The sequence below is a fragment of the Onychomys torridus genome, chromosome 6 (assembly GCF_903995425.1).
Source record: "Onychomys torridus chromosome 6, mOncTor1.1, whole genome shotgun sequence".
Classification (NCBI taxonomy): Eukaryota; Metazoa; Chordata; class Mammalia; order Rodentia; family Cricetidae; genus Onychomys; species Onychomys torridus.
Window position 1 is genome coordinate 67,459,182 of NC_050448.1, and position 16,698 is coordinate 67,475,879.

The 16,698-nt window shown below is 45.0% G+C and overlaps 1 protein-coding gene and 1 non-coding gene across 2 annotated transcripts; one reads left to right on the forward strand and one right to left on the reverse strand.

The window, feature by feature from the left end:
- Positions 1–5,224: 5,224 nt before the first annotated feature.
- Trnam-cau lies at positions 5,225–5,296 on the reverse strand. The gene has a single exon. It is a non-coding gene; the product is annotated as a tRNA-Met (tRNA).
- Positions 5,297–5,487: 191 nt separating this feature from the next.
- Positions 5,488–16,590, forward strand: Ilf2 (interleukin enhancer binding factor 2). Its single transcript, XM_036191459.1, has 14 exons — positions 5,488–5,610; positions 6,322–6,381; positions 6,703–6,745; positions 9,821–9,925; positions 10,415–10,492; positions 10,775–10,877; positions 12,072–12,137; positions 13,751–13,867; positions 14,267–14,345; positions 14,749–14,836; positions 15,446–15,507; positions 15,578–15,692; positions 15,864–15,954; positions 16,101–16,590. Exons 1-14 carry the CDS (start codon positions 5,606–5,608, stop codon positions 16,259–16,261), a joined length of 1,173 nt encoding a protein of 390 aa, XP_036047352.1. The 5' UTR covers positions 5,488–5,605; the 3' UTR covers positions 16,262–16,590.
- The last annotated feature ends 108 nt before the right edge of the window (positions 16,591–16,698 follow it).

Here is a 16,698-nt window from a genome sequence, read left to right on the forward strand (position 1 = left end):
CCTACTTTTCTTGAAATATTGAAAAAGCTGGTGACACAGGTCTGTATCCCTTTCTGCACGATCAATGGGAACACTTCTCTATCCACCTTATTTCACTCAAGGACGGTACCTGGCTGTCATTGGACCTGGGCGTGCGAATGACTGAGCAGGAAATAGGGCAGAGGAAATGGCATGAGGAAGGCTTTTCTGTGACAGGTGCAAGGTGTTGTGGGAAGTAGAGTCTGCATGTAGGGTACAGGAGATAGAAGCTGCTTCATAAGTGCCGTTGGCTGGACTCAGAAAAGGAAGGACCTGAGGGACATGACCTCCAGATGAGAAACTAAAACAAGAGGTTTGGGTGGGTGGTAACAGTTCATTGAACCTAGGTGCCTGTAGATTCCCAGGTAGAGGTTTCCATATGCTTCTGGTGCAGCTGGAGCTCAGAGGAAAAGACTGGACCAGAACAGTGTTAGGTTATTGAATTCTGGTCAGTATGGTGAAATCTGGAGCCACAAACAACTAGAAATGTTGGATGATTTTCTTTTTTCTTTTTCTTTGAGACAGGGTTATTCTGTGTAGCCCTGGCTGTCCTAGAACTCACTCTGTAGACCAGGCTGGCCTCGAACTCACAGAGATCCACCTGCCTCTGACTCCCGAGTGCTGGGATTAAAGGCATGTGCCATCACTGCCCAGCAGATGGATTATTTTTTAAGGTGAGAGAAGATCATCTAATCAGGAGGCTTTTAATAGCTGTCAACTAAGGTTGAAGGTAAATTTCCAGAAATAAGGGCTGCAGCTGCAGTGAAAGGAGTGGATGATTGTACCCCCTTCCTTCTCCCCCCAACGGCATTCACACCGGCCTCCCTATAATATTTCTTTAGGGCCACAGTGTCCTCATGGGCCTCACAAGCCCCCCTTCCTCTTCCCTCACCCACACGCCAGTGAACAAAGGTACACCTGGCACATATCAGGTCAAATTTGGGGGCTTGGCAATCCCAGGCCTCAGCAATGGCAGTGGTGGCGTTCGGCATGCACACAGCTCACTGTAGCTCACTGTAGCTGGTCCAGGTCTCTATCAGGTAACACTGGGAGAGATGTATCCCGGCCTTGAGGCCACCAGAGTATGAGAACAAACTGCTGTATGTGGTCTTGATGATGGCAACAGTAGCACTGACCTCTTTAGGACATATCACCATGGCACACCAGGCTTCAAAGCCATGTGTTTACTGTGGTGATGTCACATTTTACCATCTGGTCGGCTAGCTCAGAGTAAGCACTAGTGACCTCCGCTAAAGACCCCTGCTCCTGATAAACTTTCTCAGCAGAGAAGACAGGGGCGGACGCAGCTGCGGGGAGGTGGGAATGGAAAGCTGTCAAATGGGAGAATGATCTGGTTAAGAAGGCCGTAAGGTTAATGTAGGTTGGGTACTCAGTATTGAGGTTTCTTTTCTCTCTTCTTCCTTTTCTTTTTTCCTCTTTTTCTTTTTCCTTCCTCCCTTCCTTCCTTCCTTCCTTCCTTCCTTCTTTCTTTCTTTCTTTCTTTCTCTCTCTCTTTCTTTCTTTCTTTCTTTTGTAACAGGGTTTCTCTATTTAACAGCCCAGGCTGTCCTGGAACTCACTCTTTAGACCAGACTGGCCTCGAACTCACAGAGATCCGCCCGCCTCTGCCTCCCTAGTGCTGGGATCAAAGGCATGCAACACCACTGCCTGGCAATATCGAAGTTTTTATGTCAAATGTGACCTCATTGTCTCCCATGAAGACACAACGGGAGTTCTGCAGGATAATGTAGTGAAGGTGGAGTTGTAGTGTTTAAAGGTGGCTGTGAAAACCCAGGGCAGGCTAAGTGAAGAACTCCATCTGTAATCAGCAGAGTGACATTCCATCAGCAGCAAGGAGAACGTAGAGCCAGTTTTCTACCCAAAGCATAGGAAAACAAGGCTGGAGCACTGGCTGGTTAGCTTGTAAACTCCATCCAAGACAAGGTCATTGGTCCCGTTGCCCATGAGTAGTTCTTCTGGGCATAGTTAATGGCAGCGTCTCCCTTGGCTGTGATGAACTGCTCAGAATGCAAAGCTGGAGGTGAATCGGTGCAGACTTCACCAGTGACTGTGGGTTCCCTCTGTAATACCCGCTGCCAGCACACACTTGTCAGTACCTGCTCACTAAATGAGATACTGAAGAAGTCATCTCCCCAAATGTCACTTGGCATCTGGCCATGAGAATGGCCCGTGTGGACAGAGATGGACTCCTGCAAGGTGCTACAGGATAGGAGGCAAGGTGAACAGGTCCTGGTCACCTTTCCCATGAAAGCTAAGAATCCGGTAAATAGGGGCTGGAGAGATGGCTCAGAGGTTGAGAGCACTGGCTGCTCTTCCAGAGGTCCTGAGTTCAATTCCCAGAAACACATGGTGGCTCACAACCATCTGTGATGAGATCTGGTGCCCTCTTCTGGTCTGCAGGGATACATGCAGACAGAATATTGTATACATAATAAATAAATAAATTAAAAAAAAAGAATCCGGTAAATAATGCACTGAGCAAAATGTCAGATATCTGGTGAAATAAGAAAAACAATGGTGGCACACGCCTTAACTCCCAGCACTTGGGAGGCAGAGGAGGTAGATCTCGGTGAGTTCGAGGTCAGCCAGAGCTACACAGGAGACACTGTGTCAAAAAACAAAAGCAAGGCAGTGGTGGTGATTCCTGTCTTTAATCCCAGCACTTGGGAGGCAGAGGCAGATGGATCTCTGTGAGTTTGAGGCCAGCTTGGTCTACAAAGAGAAACCCTATCTTGAAAAAAACAACAAACAAAAAACCCCAAACAACAACAACAACAACAGCAACAAAACTCATGGCTCCTACATGCAGGCAAACCACCAATGCACATAAAAAAAATTAATAATAAATACAAAATCAAAGATAAACAAAGCAAAATACCAAACTCCAAAAATGCAGAAGAGTCTCGCCATGGAACAAGTGAAAGAAGCCAGAAGCCCACCCCCTGCACTCCCCACCCTCATCCCCAAGGTGGGGTCATCCAGATGTAAAGATACTTGCTGTAAAGCATGAGGACTTGAGTTCAGTCTCCAGGACCTCTAGGGTGGAAGCAGAGAACTGACTCCAGCAAGTTGTCCTCTGATCTCCACTTGCATGCCATGGCATGCGCGCGCGCGCGCGCACACATACACACACACACACACATACACGAAAAAGTATAGAAAAATAAATGTAAGAATTTAAAAATTAAAAGAAAATAACAGACATAGCTGGGAAGCTGGGTGTAATCACACAAGCTGGGGTGTAATCTCAGCGGCATTTGGCAGACTGCATGCAGGAGGAGGGGTTATGATGACTAGGCTAACTTGGCAAGTTCCAGATGCAGGTGTACATAGAGACTTTGTGGAGTAGGTCCTAAGGATGTGAAAGACTCAGTGGGACATGGCTGTGGCACAACCTCCTGGCTACCTACCCTCAAATCATGCACACACAATAACGAATAAACACTTTTTTTTAAACAACAGCTTAAAAATACTTTTTACATTTACTTATTTTATGTATATGAGTGTTTTGCACACATGTATGTCTGTGCACCACATGCATGTCTAACACCTGTGGAGGTCAGAAGACCACCTTGTACCCCCTGGTACAGACAGTTGTAAGTCACGAGGTGGGTGATGGGAGTTGACACCTCCTCCTCTGCAAGAGTAACAAGTGCTTTCAACTGCTGAGCCATCTCTCCAGCCCCTAAATTAAAAAAAAAAATTATTATTATTATTTTTCAAGGCATGTAGCCCTGGCTTTCCTGGAACTCACTCTGTAGAACGGGCTGGTCTTGAACTCAGAGATCTGCCTGCCTCTGCTGGGATTAAAGGAGTGCACCACTACACCTGGCTCTAAGATTTACTATTCATTCACTCACTCACTCACTCACTCACTCACTCACTCACTCACTCACTCACTCATTCATTCATTTATTTTAAATTATGTTTATGTAGGCCAGCGGTGGTGGCACACTCCTTTAATCCCAGCACTCACAGAGGCAGGTGGATCTCTGTGAGTTCGAGGCCAGCCTGGGCTAGAGAGGGAGTTCCAGAAAAGGCGCAAAGCTACACAGAGAAACCCTGTCTCGAAAAACAAATAAAAGTAAATAAATTGTGTGTGTGTGTGTGTGTGTGTGTGTGTGTGTGTGTGTGTGTGTGCGCGCGCGCGCTTTTGTGTGCAATGCCCCAAAGGCGGAAAGAGAACAGTTAAACTCCACTCCCCCGCAAGAGCAGTGCATGCTCTTAACTGCTGAGCTGTCTCTGAGCTAGTTCTTCGGTCCTGATAAACAAACAGACAAACCGTAAAAGCAAACCTAACCCATGATAGTAGAAATCCAGAATGGTTAGCTTTCTGAGGTCATAAACTATTGTTTTTTGAGACAGTATCTCACTATCTGGCATGGACCGGTTATGTAGACCTGGAACTCACAGAGATCCTCCTGCCGCTGTCATTCAGGTGCTGGAATTAAAGGCGTGTTCCACCATGCTCTGCCAAAATATTTCTTTTGAAAAAAAATTCTGTTAAAATTATTTATGCTTTTCTTATGGGTGTCACCCATAGCACCCACAGCACACATAGTGAGGTCGCAGGATGGTATGCAGAAGTCGCCGCTTTTTTCCTACCACGTGGGTCTCAGCAGCTTATACCCGCTGAGCCACCTTGCCGACCCGATAAAAATATTCTTTATTTTAATCTAGGTGGGGATAGGTTACTTGGAAGGAATACATGCCTACAAAAGTAAACGGTACATCAGTACTTGTCAGAATCACGTAATACAGCGAAGTGCGGAGGATCTGGGTGGAACTGGGGGAGGGGAAATACATGATCAAAATAGAGTGTATGAAAATTTTTTTCAATAAAAAAGAATCGTATAACAGTAATAATATCGAAGGAATGATTGTGGTAAATGAAACTAAATTATTCCTGGTATTTTCATAGGGTAAAAGCTATCTTTTCAGGTGAGGTGGCACACGATTGAAAAGCCGGCGCTTGGGAGGCTAAGGCGTGAAGATTGCTGAGAGTGAGGCTCATTAACGAGTAGTATGTAAGCCGGAGTGACCAAGCAATACTCTGTCTGGAAAAAGCAAAACCGAAAAATGTTGGAGAAGAAAAAGAACGTTTCTTACTGCAGAAAAATAAGGGTTTTTTCTTTTTGTATCATCAAAACGAAGAAGGTGCCCATAACAAAACGTAAGTCTCCGATAGCAGAGGATGGTTTCGATCCATCGACCTCTGGGTTATGGGCCCAGCACGCTTCCGCTGCGCCACTCTGCTACCCACTGGCTACTGAGGTTGTTTTTCCCTAGAAGAACTTTTCCAGTTCACTGTCCCGAATTCTGAACGCCCCCTATCGCCAGTGGGGAAAATTGCCTTCATCTCCGTTATGTTTTCTTATTGGTTGGCTCTTTATAGGGCATTTTTGATTGGTTGCTGAATCAACCAATAAGCAAGAAGGACAGAGCGAGGCGGGAGCCTATCGCGCTGGCGTTTGTTGGGACGCCGCGGCAGACGGTTCTTTGCGGACCTGATTCTTCCAGGGGAAGGGCGGTTGAGTGGCCTCCATTGTTCAGGATTAAGCGGACCATGAGGTAAGTGGATAGAGGTGTTGGAAGGTTCCTCCAGACACCTCGGGAGGGCGGGCTGAAACGGAGGCGGAGGGCCGAGGGCCTGTGTCTGGGCGGCCGGCGGAAAACCTGGCCGGCGTGAACGGAGCTGCAGGAGGCTGGTGGAGGCGGGGAATCGGGCCCGCAGGGGGCCGGGGCCCAGCGGGGGAGTTGGGGTAGCCCCTGGTCTCGGGGTGGTGTAAAGGAGTGTCTTCGCTGACCAGAAAGCATCCTCGGCGTGCAGTGAGGTGACGGGAGCGCTGCGCATTTTGTTTTAGTGTTTGACCAATAGGATGTTCTGGTAACTGTTACGCTGTGTTAATAAAAGAGAAGTCACTTTACTTAGTTTGCCTCACGGTCGTGGATTACTTGGGAGGGGTATGTGTGTCAGGGTCTGGACCTCGTGTTTTCCTGATGTGAGCGTTGATAAAATCCAGAATTAGAAGTCGGCTGTGGTGTCACACGCCGCAGTCACAGCACTTGGGAGGTAAGGCAGCCAGGCATACCGGAGACCCCTGCTCAAAAACAAAAATCCAGAATTAGGACGTCATGGGGGTGGGGCTGGGCACCGTTTGGAATTGGGGAGAAGCGACTTCCATAGTTGGAAGCAGTTGAGGTAAGTCAAATTGAAATAACTTGGCTTGTATGATGGAGATGTTTTTCAGCGAGGTGAAAGTAAAATGTGTGTGTTTTTAGGGGTGACAGAGGACGTGGTCGTGGTGGGCGCTTTGGTTCCAGAGGAGGCCCTGGAGGAGGGTGAGTGTGGCTGTTTGCATCTTTGCCCTGGTTTGTTGGAGTTTGGAGTGGACTATTGTACCTGATTTTGTGAAAGTCTCCCCCCATTTCCCCCGCAGGCAGGGTTTCTCTGTGTAGTTTCGGTGCCTGTCCTGGAACTCATTCTGTAGACCAGGCTGGCCTCCAACTCACAGAGATCCTCCTGCCTCTGCCTCCCGAGTGCTGGGGTTAAAGGTGTGTGCCACCATGCCCGGCTCAAATTCTTAAAAGACAAAGTTGGTGCATTGTATACCTCTCACTTGCTTTCTGTTTGAATAATTTTGGATTATTTTCGTGTTTCAGGTTCAGGCCTTTTGTGCCCCATATCCCTTTTGATTTCTATTTGGTGAGTATTTGGCTTTGGAGGACTTGACTGACCACTGCTCATTTACAGATGGAGAAATAACAGAATATCCTTGTTAATGAAGTTAAATATTGTTTGGAGTAGATTCATGAATGGATGTAGTGTTTTGTTTGAAAAGAGGGTCTTTCTCTGTATGCCTGGCTGGTGTGGAACTCACAGTGTAGACCAAGCTGACGGCAAATGCACCATCCTCCTGTCTCAGCCTCCTGAGTGCTGGGACTATAGGCATGCACTGTCATGTTTGACTTAAGTTTTTATGTATTTAGTTTGAGTGCTAGAGATTTGAATCCAGGGCCTTTAGCATGCTAACCCTGTTACAACTCTAATTTCTAGTTTTATTTTATTATTGTTATATACTCTGAGTGTGTGTGTGTGTGTGTGTGTGTGTGTATACACACATACATACATGTATGTAATATGGCTCTAGTCGCAAACACAGGTTTGATTCCCAGCACCAACATCACAGTGCACATTTGTCTATAACTCTAGTTCCAGAGAATCTCATGTCTCTGTTGACTTCCACAGGCTCCCAGACATAGGGTGCACAGACATACACTGAGACACTCAACACATTCACAATAAATAATAAATCTTTAAAAACAAACCAGTTGGCCAGCTAGTCTTCAAAGTGACTGTAATCCTTTTGTGATCCCTTTGTAACCCCAGTAATGGATCCTGAGGCAGGAGGACCCTGTTCAAAGTTCAAGGCCAGCTTGGGCTACTATAGTGAACTATCTCAACAAGAACAAAACAGAAAACAGTATAAGCAGGGCAGAGAAGATAATTCCTTTACAGTTTGATTGTAATATTTTATTATAATATAAATACAGTAATTTTTAGGATTTGTTTATTTACTTATTGGTTTTTTGAGATAGGGTTTCTCTGTGTAGCTTTGGAGACTATTCTGGAACTCGCTTTGTAGACCAGGCTGGCCTGGACTAAAGGTGTGCACTACCACCGCCCAGCTTATTTATTTTTGAGACAATGCCTGTATATATAATTTTGGCTGGCCTGGAACTTGCAGAGATCTGCCTGCCTCTGCCTCCTCACTGCTAAAGGTATATACTACCACAAGTGGTGGATTTTTTTTTTTTCCTACCCCTGGACTGGGTCTTTCTCTGAAGCATTGGCTGTCCTAGAAATTACTCTGTAGAACAGGTTGGCCTTGAACTCTAGAGATCTGCTTGCCTCTGTCCCCACCCCAGATTAAAGGTGTACATCACCACACCCCGACTTCACAGAGGATTATTTTTATTTCATGTGTATGTATGTTTACCCCTTTGCATGCCTGGTTCACTTGAAGGCTAGAAGAGGTTGTCAGAGGTTGTGAGATGCCATGTGTGTGTTAGGAACCAATTTGAGCTCTCTCCCCAGCCTCTAGGCTATTTCTTTCTTTCTTTTTTTTTTTTTTTCCTCTCAAAATGGTTTCTCTGCAGCTTTGGAGCCTGTCCTAGACTAGCTCTGTAGACCAGGCTGGCCTCGAACTCACAGAGATCCATCTGCCTCTGCCTCCCGAGTGCTGGGGTTACAGGCGTGTGCCCCCCCCCCCCCCCGCGGTTATTTCTTTTAATATAAGGGTAATGAGAATGTGGGCTGATGTAGCTCAGTTGTAGAGTGCTTGCCTAGTATGCGCAGAGCTCAGGGCATTTCATATGTCAGGTATGGAGGTACACACCTGTGATTCAAGCATACAGGAGGCAGAGGCAGGAGGAAAGTTTAATGTCAGCATCAGCTACATAGCAAGTTCAGGCCAGCCTATGATAAAATAGAACCTGTATCAAAAAAAAACAGACCAGAGCAACAGTGTAATGAGAACTTGAATTAGGTTCTTCCTATTTATATTTGGACTTGAACATCCAAAGGAGTTAAAAAGTAAGAGCAAGTGTTGCAAGCTGGGTGTAATGGCTTTGAAATAGAGCAGATGGAAGAACAGAATCAAAGGTAGAATTTTGGGTGGGGGATGGGGGTTATTCCAGAGGTTTATGTGTGAGTGTATGTATGTGCACCATACACATGCCTAGTACTAGTAATAGTGGAGGCTGAAGCAGGAGTCAGAGTCCTTAGAACTGAAATTATAGGTCGCTGTGAGCTCTGTGTAGGTATTGTGAACTGAACCTGGGCCCTCTGTAAGAAGAGCAAGTATTCCTAACTGCTGAGTCTTCTCCCCAGGCTCCCCCCACCCCCCAGGTGTTTTGTTTTTTTGAGACAGGGTTTCTCTGTGTAGCCCTGGCTGTCCTGAATTCACTCTGTAGACCATGCTGGCCTTGAACTCACAGAGATCCATCCATCTGCCTCCTGAGTGCTGGAATCAGGTGCCACCACACCTGACTTCTAGCCCCTATTTTTTTATTCTTCTTATTATGTAAGTGATTTATTTTTATTTTATGTATGTTAGTGTTTTGCCTACATTTGTGTCTGTGTGAGGGAACTGGAGTTACAGACTATTGTGAGCTGCCATGTGGGTGCTGGGAATTGAAACCATGTCCTCTGAAAGAGCAGCCAGTGCTCTTAACCACTAAGCCATCTCTCCAGCCCTCCTATTTTTATTTTTTTAGAGATATTTTTATAGCTGGGCAATGGTGGCACACGCCTTCAATCCCAGTACTTGGGAGGCAGAGGCATTCAGATCTCTGAGTTTGAGGCCAGCCTGGTCTACAGAGTGAGTTCCAGGACAGCCAGGAATACAAAGAGAAAACCCCTGTCCCCCCAAAACAGGTAGTGATGATGATGATGATGATGATGATGATAGTGTTTTTATTATATTTATTATCATATGTACATCACAGCAAATGTGTGGCGATCAGAGGACAACTTGCAGGATTTGGTTCTCTGGGTATTGATAACTCAGGGCCTTTATTATCAAGCCGTTTCATTGGGTCCTGTTTATATATTTTGAAACCAGGTCTCATGTAGTGCAGGCTGATGCTGAACTGTTGATTCTGCTTGTCTTGAAAGGACTGGGGTTACAAGTGTATAACAATTTTTTTTCTATTGAGTATCAGAAAAAAACCTTCTGTATATTATTTTTGGTAAATAACAGTTTAATTTCTGGTTTAGTGTGAAATGGCTTTTCCTCGAGTCAAGCCTGCACCCGATGAAACGTCTTTCAGTGAAGCCTTGCTGAAGAGGAATCAGGACCTTGCCCCCAATTCTGCTGAGCAGGTATGTTCTTCCCTGAGTCTGTGCTAAGGGCCTAAAGAGTTAAGAGTTAGGCTGGAGAGATGGTTCAGTGGTTAAGAGCACTGGCTGCTCTTCCAGAGGACCCGGGTTCAATTCCCAGCACCCACATGACAGCTCACAGCTGTCGTAAGTCCAGTTCCATGCGATCTGATAGCCTCACACAGACATACATGTAGGCAAAAACACCAATGTACATGTGAAATAAAAAAAAAAAATCATGAAAGATTAGTAGTCCACCTGTTAAGAAGAGTGTTATCTTGCCTAGGATGTAAGCCGGTGGTAGACCACTTACCTAACACACTTGAGGTCCTGGGTTTGATTCCTGTCAAGGGTGCTGTCAGAGCCCAAATTCCTCCAGTGTTGAATTGTTCACCCCCTTCTTACTGTAGGTGGAGAGTCTGGTGATGATTCAGACAGATTAAACATGTTGTTTTGTGTTTGAGGGTACTTTTGCTTTGTGATGTTTTTTAGGCTTCTATCCTTTCTTTGGTGACAAAAATAAACAATGTGATTGACAACTTGATAGTGGCTCCGGGGACATTTGAAGTGGTGAGTTTTTGATGAATTAATCCTAGAAAGGCACCCTTGGTGGTATGGAAATTTCCTTGGCCCTTGCCTGTTAATCTTTCAAATCAAAGCCCCAAATGGAAAAGTACAGGGGCATTCTGGAACTCCTGATCTTAAGGACAGGATTTGTTTCACTGGTCTAGTCAGTGTGGTTGTTTGGGGGATGTGATTTCATTGTGGCTGCTTTGAAATCTGAGTATTAAGGCTGCTGAAGCAGTTCTGTGGGGACTCAGCACCTTTGTTTTTTTTTTTTTTTTTCAACAGCAAATTGAAGAAGTCCGCCAGGTGGGATCCTATAAAAAGGGAACAATGACTACAGGACACAATGTGGCAGACTTGGTGGTCATACTAAAGATCCTGCCAACATGTGAGTGTACCTCTTGCTTTTCTCTGTTGGGGATGAGACATGGCCTTGGACATGCCACCACCCTGCTGAACAAGTACTCTTAACCTCTAAGCCATCTCTCCAGCCCACTTTCTTAAACATTGAGGTTAGATTTAGGAATATTAATAATTAAAGCTCAGGCCGGGTGGCGGTGGCACAGGCACACACCTTTAATTCCAGCACTTGGGAGGCAGAGCCAGGCAGATCTCTGAGTTTGAGGCCAGCCTGGTCTACAGAGTGAGATACAGGACAGGCACTAAAACTACACAAAGAAACCTTGTCTTGGGGGAGAAAAAAAAGAATTAAAGCCCAGATTTATTTGTTAGTTTATTTATTCATTTATTTGTGTGTGAGTATGCATGTGTGAAAAGAAAATAGTAAATTTATTTGTTTGAGACAAGGTTTCATTATGTAGGTCTGGCTGTCCTGGAATTCACTGTGTAGACGAGGCTGGCCTCCAACTCAGATGTCTGCTTGCCTCTGCCTCCTGAATGCTGGGATTTTTAATTTTTTAATGCAATTGGAGTGATAAGTGACAAACAGTAGTACATGTCTAGAACAAGTTGTGGCCAGTACTGGAGTCCACGTCTACCAACTGGAATCAGTTTTGCTCCCTGTGAGACATTGATTATGTCTAGACACATGATTGACTATCTCAACCAGCGAGTGCTGGCATCCATAGGGACAGGGCAGAGGTGCTCAGGAACACCTAGAGCACCTAGGACAGACCCTGACCTCACTGAAGACAGTTTGCCTAGCCCACATGTCCTAATGCCACTGACCTGGGAACACTGCTGTAGAAAGAAGACGTGTAAATTGGTTGGCGGTGGTAGTCCCAGCACTCGGGAGGCAGAGGCAGGCAGATCTCTTGAGTTCGAAGCCAGCCTGGGCTACAGAGAGAGTTCCAGGACAGCCAAGGCTACACAGAGAAACCCTGTCTCGAAAAATAAAAAAATTTTAAAAAGAAAGAAAAAGTAAAAAGAATCTAAGGATTCTTGTTGCTTGAGACTTCCAATTCTCATGTCAGGCTTTCGTTCCCCTGGCCAGAGTGTTCATTCTAGTTGAGTAAGCTTGGTCTGTGGGGTATAAATGGAAATGTCAAGTTGTTTACTGATAGAAGAAATATCCATAAAATGTCTTACTGTAACATTCATAATGTCCTTTTTTCCCATCTAGTGGAAGCTGTTGCTGCTCTGGGGAACAAAGTCGTGGAAAGCCTGAGAGCACAGGACCCCTCAGAAGGTCTGAGTTTGTCCTCCATGTCTATATAATGACAACAGAAGCTGAGCCCACAACCGTCAGGTCCATGTAGGTCATGGAAGGCCTGAGAGCACAGGACCCCTCAGGTCTGTGTTTGTGCCCAATGTCTATGTAGTGACAGCCACAGCCGGGCTCACAGTCAGGTTTGTGTCGGTCAAAGGTTAGCAAGAGTCTCAAGTATTCATTTTATTATGAAGGGTGGGTTATGAAGACAAAGACTTACTCTGTAGCCCAGGCTGGCCTAACTTACAATTCTCCTGCCTTAGCCTCCCAAGTGCTAGAATCATAGATGGGTATGCACCACTGAATTCTGATTTCTGTTTTAAAACTCTGTAATTCAGAAATAACCCTTAGCTTGAATTTGTGTATGTATGTATGGTGTTGAGGTTAAACACAATACCTGTTATTATATGTGCTAGATGATCAGTAGGCCACTGACCTGATGACCTCCTTGCTGCCACCTTCTAGTGACTGGTATCTAAACTCTTATTGATGGTTTTGGTGCATGCTTGTAATCCTAGCACTTTGGAGGCATAAGCAGAGTGTCTGGAGTTTGAGACCAGCCTTTGCTACTTATACATACATACACATCTTGCATCAAAAGTTAAATAACAGCCGGGCGGTGGTGGTGGCACATGCCTTTAATCCCAGCACTCGGGAGGCAGAGGCAGATGTATCTCTGTGAGTTGGAGGCCAGCCTGGGCTACAGAGTGAGATCCAGGAAAGGTGCAAAGCTATACAGAGAAACCCTGTCTCGAAAAAAAAAAAAAAAAAAAAAAAAAACCACAAAAACAAAAAACCAAAAAAACCCCCAAACCAAAAAAGTTAAATAACCCACTGCCAGAAAACTTACCTGTTAAACCAGGTGTGGCACGCCTGTAACCCAGCATTTGAAAAGCTAGGGCAGGGGGTTGGTAATTTAAGGCCAGCCTGAACTATATACACAGTAAGACCTAATGTCACAAAACAAAAATGGGAGCCTAATAGTGACTTTGCTTACCAGAAAAGAACTGTTCTTTGTAGGAAAAGAGACAGCATGTGGTTAAACTCAGTTTATGAAGAGGAATTCAACACTGAGTTCCCTTACAAGAAACACACTCTGTTTTCGAGAAAGAAACACTCTTCTCTTTACTGTGTTTCTAATGCAGCCAGAACAGTGAGCGTGCTCAGAACAAAAGAACTGTGCTTCCTAGACACACGGTCCATGTCTGGCCTGTGTGAAGGTCTGAGATCATTATTCAGCATTACATACACCAGATTTGGTGGCACATGTTCCTACATGCTAGTGAGGTAGAGGAAGGAGGGTCAGTAGTTCAAAGTCATCCTTGGCTATGCAGTGAGTTGAAAGGCAGCCTGAGCTAAATGAGATCTTGTCTCAAAAGCAAAATGGGTCAGCAAGATGGTACGGTGAGTAAAGGTGCTTGCCACCAAGCCTGGTGACCCGAGTTTGTTCCCTGGGCCTACATGGTGGAGGGAGAGAACTGATTCCTAAAGGTTGTCCTTTGGACGCTACAGGTGCTCTAAAATATAATTTAATAATAAAAGCAAAACAGAACAAATGTGTCTTACATATTTTGATTATTTTGTTCTTTTAGTTTTGACCATGCTGACTAATGAAACTGGCTTTGAAATTAGCTCTTCTGATGCTACAGTGAAAATTCTCATTACGACAGTGCCACCCAATCTCCGAAAACTGGATCCAGAACTTCATTGTAAGTCTTCTCCTCATTTTGGCAGAAGAGACAGCCAAAGCTTTGAAGATTTCAGGAAATTTTAGCATTGAGTTAACTGTGCAGGAATTTTACTTTCTCTGCAATTTGTAAATAGTTTTACCAGCTTCCTAGTGAGATTTTCAAAGCCTTAAAAAGGATTGCAGAAGAAAAAAACTTGAAGAAAAATTAAAATAAAAGTAAAAGCCTGTATAATATTTGGAAGGGATAATAGATTATTGGAAAAGATATGTATGTTGCATGTTGCCTGTTTTCTGATTTGGCTGGTGAGGATCAATAGTGTTTGGATACATGGCTTGCCACACTCCTGGACAGGTACCAGGATTGAGTCTATTGCATACTTGATAGGAAAGTTTCTTAGTCTGTTGTGTTTGTCTTCAGTGGACATCAAGGTGTTGCAGAGCGCCTTAGCGGCCATCCGGCATGCCCGCTGGTTTGAAGAAAACGCTTCTCAGTCCACGTGAGTCTAATTTGTTATTTATGTGAGACAGCCCTTCCTGAGGCGGGTAGAGGTTCTGGCCTCTACATGGATAACAGTACACACCCCTGCTTCCTCTGACAGAACTGTTTCAGATGTGATGTTTGGGTTTTGATTTTTACCTAAGTAAACAAGATTGAAGGAGGATATATTAATATTTTATCACAGGCACATTCACAGGTCAGTTGTTTAGTCTCAGGGCAGTTTTAAGGAGTTTTCTCCTTTCATGTGAGTCTCAAGGATTGAACTCAGGTTTGTCAGACTTAGTAACAAATGCCTTTCTCTGCTGAGTCAGCTGGTGGGCACTGTATATGAAGTTCTCTAAATAGTATAGTCATACCAGTATGATGTTATTACCTCTAATCTGTGGGTCTCTTACATTCAGAGTTAAAGTTCTCATCAGATTGCTAAAGGACTTGAGGATTCGTTTTCCTGGTTTTGAGCCTCTCACCCCCTGGATCCTTGACCTACTTGTAAGTAAAAACAGGCGGCTGAGGATGTAGCTCTCTGTAGCAGTGCTTGTCTAGTGTGTGATAGGCCCCTGGTGCAGGTGCAGGTACTGCAAGAAAGAACAAGGGCACAGTTGGAGTCACTCTTTGTCTGTAGCTAGTTAGTTTGGAGACAGGGTTCTCTGGGCAGCCCTGGCTGTCATGGAACTCACTCTAGACCAGGCTGGCTTTGAACACAGATCCTCCTGCCTCTGCCTCCAGAGTACTTGGATTAAAAGGATGTGCCACCACACCCAGCTTGATTTACTCTTGAACCGACATCAGAAATTGAATGAGGCTTAAGAGAAATTTTGGTCAGTCTTAGACAGGCTGAGGCAGGAGCATTTTGAGTTTGAAGCTAGTTTGTGTGACTTAGGGAACCCTGTCACCACCAAAGTTTAGTGGGTGAACAGTGTAGGAAGATTGGAAGGTTACTGCTTCACTGAGGTTTTCAGTACTTAGTGTGAATACTGTGTGCTTTCTACTGCTCTTGGCTCATCGTTCCAGCTAGTGTTCCTCATTACCTGAAGTTGTAGTTTGTTTGAACATAGAATTGCCAGTTGGTAGCACACTTACCAGACTACTCTCTTCCAGGGGCACTATGCTGTGATGAACAACCCCACCAGACAGCCTTTGGCCCTGAATGTGGCATACAGGTAAAGCATGCTTCTTTGGGTTTGGGTTGTAAGCTGTTTTGTGTGCTTTCTAAATGTCTTTGTGTTGCAGGCGTTGCTTGCAGATTCTGGCTGCAGGACTGTTCCTGCCAGGGTCAGTGGGCATCACTGACCCCTGTGAAAGTGGCAACTTCAGGGTGCACACAGTCATGACCCTAGAACAGCAGGTATTAACACAACCATGAAATGAATGGGGTGCTGGCCAGAAGTCAGGGGAACTGGGGACTCTTGAAGACTGAGTGAACTTGAGATTAAAAACTGTCTTCATCTCTTTCACATGGATGTTAGTCATGTCTACCCCTTTATTTTGGCTGATTTTTACCCTCCTTGTTCTTCAGGATATGGTCTGCTACACAGCTCAGACTCTGGTTCGAATTCTCTCCCATGGAGGCTTTAGGAAGATCCTTGGCCAGGAGGGGGATGCCAGCTGTGAGTTCTCCTTGGGATGTGGTTCAGGGGTTCTGATCTCTAGAGAAGCTGTATCTTAAGGTGCTCTGCTATTTCTGGATACAGCTTACTTAGTTTACTGAGCTAACTGTATGAAATGCGTTTTATCTTTCTGACCTATGACCTAGATCTTGCTTCTGAAATATCTACCTGGGATGGAGTGATTGTGACACCTTCAGAAAAGGCTTATGAGAAGCCACCTGAGAAGAAGGAAGGAGAAGAGGAGGAGGAGAATACAGAAGAGCCACCTCAAGGGGAAGAAGAGGAAAGTATGGAGACTCAGGAGTGAACTTCCCTTTACTCTTTGCTGTCCAAGGAAAGATGAGCCTAAGCCAGCTGCCGTGGGGCTTTATATGGTGGCATTTCTGTGGCATGGGAGATAGAAGGAACGAAAACAAGCTGTAAAGAAAAGTGTGTCATTCCACTGTCTTGATAGAGGCCGAGCAGCCAGAAGTCTCCTGTTTGTGACTGTGTATGCCATCTGTCCCCCTAATGAAGCAGAATGCCACACATTCCCAGTATTTAAAACTACCCACTCCCAACCAGTACTTCCTGTTGAAATGTTGTAAACTGGGTTGGGGATTTAGCTCAGTGGTAGAGCGCATACCTAGCAAGCCCAAGGCCCTGGGTTCGGTCCTCAGCTCAAAAAAAAAAAAAAAAAAAAAAAAGTAAAGTGTCAAGTGTCTGAGAATTTTTTTTCTAAGAAAAATGATTAAAGTACTTCCT